Below are 6,558 nucleotides of genomic sequence, written 5' to 3'. Positions count from 1 at the left end.
GTAATAAAAAAGTATTTATGTTGCAAACTCCAAGAAATTGAGAAATGTATGTGTATGTGTGTGTGTGTGTGTGTAGATGTAGAGAAAGGAATAGCTGGCAAAGTGAAAGTGATTTTAGGTTGTAAGCTGCACCAGCGTCTGATTATCCGGAGGTAGGGCCTTATAGGACGAGGTTCAGCCCCCAGCTGTTCTCTTCTGAATGCAGGAAATGACCCAGAGTCCTGCATCAAATATATATAAGGAGCGTACTTTCAGTCTGACAGTTGAAGCTTGCAGCCGTCCTCCAGAAGTCTCCATTCCAGGTAAGAAAAGATGGATAAGTTCAGCTTCTCATCCTGAACGTCTCTTTGCAGCACAGTGTTTCTCAGGAACCTGAGCAGGCTGTGGCATCCTCACTGTCCTGTCTGCAACTATTTCACAAATGATTTTTAGATTAGCCCAATGCTTCTTATTGTAGTTTCAAACTGCTTCAGAGTGCTGGACCTTTTCTCACCTCTGGCTCACTCCAATGTCTCTGAGATTAGAAAGTAAGTTAAAAAAAAAACAGATAATCGTGTTTAGCATTCATATGCCTGTGAAAATGAACTAAACCTAAAACATAAATGTACGGGGGAGGCACGTCAAATAATTTTTTAAGCACTGGGGAGGGACTTATGTTTTTTATTTTGGCTTTAAGGGACGGACATGCAACTTTAAATGGTTGTATTTTGTATTTATTTTAAACACGTTTTTTCTTTTCAAAATCCGTGTTTTACCGCTGTATGGTGACGGGACTCACTAAACTTGGTATCTCCACCCCTACCTTTACCTCATTGGACCTCACGCCCGACTCGTCAGCAGTACGGAGATGTGCTCCCGGTGGACAGCCACAACGCCCACATGGGTTTGTGTCCGGGCTCATGTTCTCCACCGTCCCTACAGGAACGACACCTGCCCCTTCTGCTGGCCAGGAACCTGAAAAGCCAAGGTTAAAGGATAAGGCCCGGTGTTTTTTAATGCATTGCTTACCGTCAACAAATCCTTTGAAAATAACAAAATCAGCAATGAATTTGTTTTGCTGACGAGTCTCGCCCATGTAGCCGGTGCCCAGTAAAGCCTCATGTCCCAGCAGCCATAGAACTCCATTGTATTAAAAAAACTATTAAAAACCCGTCACAGAGCCATGCTGCTGCTCTGCAGCATATTTCATCATCACGATGCACCGGGCCGGCCGACTTTTTCCTCAAACAACTTAATAAACCGTCTGTAAACACTTTGCGATCTCAGGAAAGTAGTTCCGTAGCACCGAAAATAGTCCCCGGAGTAATGAAGAATTTGTTCCCATTTGAATTTGATTTGGTAATAACTACAACAGCCTGACTTTTCGTGGTAACAGTTAGCGATTTTTAAAATGTAAACTATGTCTTTGTGAGCTGTATTTAAAGGTTTTTAGCTTACAGTTGGAGCCAATGACTTCCGGTTTGAAGGCTAAAAAGGGAACGTGGGAAGCTGGAAAGTAACGGGAGTAGAGGAAACACATTGTTGATTTTGTTATTTTCATGGGATTTGTTGATGGTAAGAAATGCATTACAAAGCACCAGCGTTATCCTTTAAGCCCAAAGTTAGCTTGCCAACCCACTAAGTTTGCTTCGTGAGACAGGTCCGCAGTGGTTGTAGCAGTTTTGGGCATTTAAACAACTGGTTTGGTTTGTTTAGTGAGCAAAAAAACCTCTGGGGGAGAAACCCCACACCCCCCGCCTTAAATGTCCGTACCACTTCTAAAATGAAATTGATGCTCTTGACAGCAACAGTTACCATCAGGATACAAGTGTTTTAGCTATCTGTGTAATGTGCTGAGGATTTTAGACCATGAAGGGGGTTTGTTTAACCTTAAAATCAAGTTAAAAGAAGTGAAATTTGTATGAACACAAATCAAGGGACTTGTTTGTGCTCCGTCTGTCTGAACAGGTCGTCACGCTGCCTCATCATGTCTAAAGAGGTTCCAACACATCGGGAGTGCACCGTAGAGATCGAAAATGGATGTTCTAACTTCATCCTTTGTAACCCCAGGTAGCTGTATATTTTTTCAAAACGTTTTCTCTTACATAAACATGAATTGTCCCGAAATATCCTCAATTCATTAAGATTCTCCAATTGTTTCTATGACTAGGGAGTACTATAAAAGCGGAAGCTGCGGCAAAGCTTTGCCGCTCACTCTCGGCCCTTCAGCATCTGCCACTTCTCTGTTCACCAAGACTACTTTCTCACTGAGGGGAGCTGTTGGCGTCTTCACTTACGATCTCCACAACAATCGAACCAACAAGTCCACTGACAAAATCGCTGTCATGTTCTCTGTGCCCTTTGACTATACCCTTTACTCAAACTGGTATGCAGTGGGAATCTTTGACCTGAGCAAAAGCTGTGATGAGAAACTTTTTTGTGAGATGTATTCCAATGTAGAGCAAAGGTGCTTCATCAGAGGCAAAGCAGGTGACTCCGGTCTGACTTATAAAAATCATGATATTACCATCGAGGCCACGATGACAGATACTTACGAACCTGTCATGAAGGTGCAAGTGAACGACAAATCAAATGAGTAAGTCAGAAATGCTGAAATGTAAAGCATCTTTCAGTTTGTATTTACAACATGCTTCTGCTTTCCTTTTTTTACAATTTATGATTCTGGGCTGATAGAATATGCTGTCAGAGCATCACAGTGATCTGGGAAAACCCAAACGTTGCTCTGAAACATGTTCACAAGCTGTGGGCTGTCAGATTTTTGTCAGAATCAAGAATATACCCAAGAAATGTCTGTCTGCTTTACTGTATTATTCCATTGCTTCTATGTTCTGTAGTGAATTCCCACAAGAGGATCCTCCTCAGAAATTGAACAATATGAGTTGATGTGACACATGATGATGTATCTGACAAAACCTGTTTGACGAGCCTGATACTTATTCTGTGATGTTCCCTGTAATGATATCTGTGATGCTGCGTGGATTTATTTAGACTGAATGATGTAAAACACTGTGAGAGCGCCAAGACGATTTTCCTATCAGTGCTGTGCTTCAAACCTTGTTTCAGAGTAAAATCTCAAACAATAAATCCACAGAATCAGTCTCTTTGTATCTTTGTGTGTGTGTGTGTGTGTGTGTGTGTGTGCTTGGTAGTTGTACCATTTGTAGCATCTCTGAAGCAAGTAAACTGTGTTTATTATTGCACCAGTCATCACAGAACATTGTGCCTAACCACCAGTTTGTCCTGCTACCACTTGATTACATACAAAGAGTACAGAAAATATACTTGATTATAATTAGAAACTTCACTGCATATCCCGGGACACAGACATTATGGTTAGCACCGTAAGGGTCAGACTGCAGTATACAGTACAACAAAAAATTACTGGTATATAGGCCTATACCTGAAGAAAAATTTTAAAGGAATAGTTCACCCAAAAATGAAAATTCAGTCATTATCTACTCACCCCCATGCCAGCTGAAACTCTGGTGAAGTTTGTTAGTTTGTTGAGAAGTGCTAACCTGAACAAACTGTTAGCTATAGCCAGCAGGCTCCCTTAGCAAAGACACTGATGTTTTGTAAGATTATTTTTTGCCATTTGATGCTTTATTTGATAACTGACAGTGAAAAGCCAGAGGAAGGAAAGAGATGGATGAAACACGACGAAGGTCCCAGGCCAGATTCGAACGGGTTTGGGTTTGAGCAAACAAGAAGATTCTGGCTCAGCTCGTTATGTCTGCTTTGAGCTTGACCATGGACCAAGAAGCTACTGATTTTCCACAGTTCTCCCCAGTAATTTGTAGCATGAGTCATTAGTGTTGGAGCAGAGTGATAATGGTAAATAAAACTCCTGTTTTGATTAGCAAACATGACAGACTGATGGGAAACATCACATTCAACAGGTGGTGAAGCAGCTGTTATACAGGCTGAGGTGCAGCAGAGCCTCAGTGTTTGTTTACCTTGTGCTTTTCCTCACTGTGAGTGAAGACTGCCCTCTTCTGCCATAAGAGAGAACTGCAGCTCATCCCTGCATCAGTCTTTATAATATGCACCATGTAATGTTCAGCAGCAGAGGATGCAGAAGACCCACAGAGGAACAATCACACACCGTCTGTGAAAAAGCTTTCATTGAACTCATAATACACCAAGTTTTTGGTCAATTTCCCTGTTAAGTTTTGACTCCTGGGAATAGCACACACTTTGACACAGTGAAAGCACAAATGACAGTGAAAAGTTCTGAAACTGTTGAAACAATAGCAAGGCAAACTCAGCTTACAAAGAAACAACAAGTGTGTCATCTTCCTGAGAACAGCACACATGTAAACACACTGGGCTTCATTCACAAAACTTTTCTTAAATTGTTCTTACTTTTGTTCTTAAGAAACATGCCTACGCAAAACCAACGTGGGATTCATGAAGCATGCGCAGAGTCTCGTTTTTTGCGTATTCCAGGTGTATCTGATGATGAATGCCACTTCTTCCTTAATTGGATGCGCGTGCCTGTTGATGCTGATTAGCATAGGTAGACGCCCTGGCAACTCCATAAAAGGCCTGCTGTCTGAAGGGTCGTGCGCAAATGGAAAGCATTACTGGAGTGGTGGAGAATGGCAAACAGACCCAAGAAGAAAAATTCTAACTCTGAAATAGAAGTGTTGTTGTCGGGAGTGAGAGAAAAAAATATATATACTTTTTAAAAGTGTAAGCGGTGGAGTGACAGCAACTGAGAAAGAAAACATGGCAATAAATTACTGATGCTGTCAATGCTGCAACATCAGAAACACACACCTTGAATTAAATTAAAAAGAAACCGTTTGACTTACAGTTAGAATCTAAAAAGCGAGGGCGATAGTCTAACTCCAAATAGATGCAGTTTATTGGAGACTGTGCTGTCAGGTGTCCAGTCATCAGGACGCTGGTTTAATTCAAGCAGCATCTCCATCTGATGGTAAGCTCAGACTTTAGGCTTTATAATAATACTGCTGGTTTTGACTGTAGCTCTTGACAGGAGCTTTCTTCCTGCGGTGTCCAAACTCATCACAGCCTTCCAGCTCAGCATGCTGCGCTCGCTCTGTGGCGGAGCGAGTGCACGTATGATAATTATATGATCTCTGCTGAGGGGTCTGAAGGTTTATCAGGTGTGTCATTAGCAATGTGGTCAAGGCAGAACCTCTATCACCTAGAGACAAACTAGTTAGTGTTGAGACTCAGGTTAATTTAACTTCCATTCAGTCCAATATGCGCCGTGCGTCTCCAGCAGCACCCGCTCAAGACGCACGGCACCCTGCTGTTCTGCAGCACCGACGAGTCGTGGATCCCTCCTGGACAGCTGGAAACCACATGTAGGAGGTTTAGGTTGGCGTCACAAATTAATTGAATGTTTATGGTGTGTTATTGTTTGTGATTTAAATAGGGAAAGCGTTTGGAGACGGTGCTTTGATGTGCACAGTCTATTGCTCCTGTGGTAAGATAAGATAGAACTTTATTGATCAATACATAATACAATAATATAATATGATAATATATATATACGATACTAATTAATCACTTTAATCACTCATGTTTCCAATTGAATAGAATTGCCTATGAATTTGTTCATATCGGCCTAGCTTTGTTAATATGGTTATTATCACCAGGCTTACAAATGGCCTGAAACACATCTTGTTGTTGATATGAGGTCTGGGACTGCTTTAATAGATTTCCCTTAAAGAATAAGGCATTTTAAGCAGAAACCACTTCATGCGTAATGCCCCCACGCATGTTTCCAAACACACGTAGATTTTGATCGTACCAAAGAACAAATTCAGGTAAGAAAAAAAATGATGAATGCCGAAATGTTCGTGGAAACGTTCGTAAGTACACTTTAAGATCAAATCTGATCGTACGCACGTTTCGTGAATGAGGCCCAATGAGTCTTCACTGCAGCAGTCGCAGTGTGAAACTGTCTGACTGACTGATGAACTGGCTTTAGGTTTAGCTTTAAGCCGGATGTGGAGGTCTTGGGCTGGCGTGGTTACATGTGGTCTGCGGTTGTGAGGCCGGTTGGATGTACTGCCAAATTCTCGGAAACGACATTGGAGACTGCTTATGGTAGTGAAATGAACATTCAATTCACGGGCAACAGCTCTGGTGGACATTCCCGCAGTCAGCATGCCAATTGCACGCACAACATCTGTGGCATTGTGTTGTGTGATAAAACTGCACATTTTAGAGTGGCCTTTTATTTATTGTGACCAGCCCAGGCACACCTGTGCAATAATCATGCTGTTTAATCAGCATCTTGTCATAAAGATAATCCATCCACCTGCCAGGTGCATTTTATTGATGGCAATTTGAATGCAGATATACCGTGACGAGATCCTGAGGCCCACTGTCGTTCCATTCATCCACTGCCATCACCTCATGTTGCAGCATGATGATGCACGGCCCCGTGTTGCAAGGATCTGTACACAATTCCTGGAAGCTGAAAACATCCCGGTTCTTGCACGGCCTGCATACTCACCGGACACGTCACCCAGTGAGCATGTTTGGGACGCTCTGGATCGGCGTGTACGACAGCGTGTT

At 42.3% G+C, this 6,558-nt stretch overlaps 1 protein-coding gene across 1 annotated transcript; it reads left to right on the top strand.

Moving 5' to 3' along the window:
- The first annotated feature begins 292 nt into the window (after nt 1-292).
- LOC144539480 (DELTA-thalatoxin-Avl1a-like) lies at nt 293-3,084 on the top strand. Its single transcript, XM_078284647.1, has 4 exons — nt 293-302; nt 838-967; nt 1,948-2,049; nt 2,150-3,084. Exons 2-4 carry the CDS (start codon nt 900-902, stop codon nt 2,577-2,579), a joined length of 600 nt encoding a protein of 199 aa, XP_078140773.1. The 5' UTR covers nt 293-302; nt 838-899; the 3' UTR covers nt 2,580-3,084.
- The last annotated feature ends 3,474 nt before the right edge of the window (nt 3,085-6,558 follow it).

Source organism: Centroberyx gerrardi, chromosome 7, assembly GCF_048128805.1.
Source record: "Centroberyx gerrardi isolate f3 chromosome 7, fCenGer3.hap1.cur.20231027, whole genome shotgun sequence".
Lineage (NCBI taxonomy): Eukaryota > Metazoa > Chordata > Actinopteri > Beryciformes > Berycidae > Centroberyx > Centroberyx gerrardi.
The sequence above is the reverse complement of the archived record's forward strand: the minus strand, read 5'-3'. Positions and strand labels throughout refer to the sequence as shown.

Coding starts and splice junctions, on each gene's coding strand:
- LOC144539480 (XM_078284647.1), top strand. CDS start 900: ATGTTCTCCACCGTCCCTACAGGAACGACACCTGCCCCTTCTGCTGGC. Junction 968..1,947: donor CAGGAACCTGAAAAGCCAAG/GTTAAAGGATAA, acceptor CTGTCTGAACAG/GTCGTCACGCTGCCTCATCA. Junction 2,050..2,149: donor TTCATCCTTTGTAACCCCAG/GTAGCTGTATAT, acceptor TTCTATGACTAG/GGAGTACTATAAAAGCGGAA.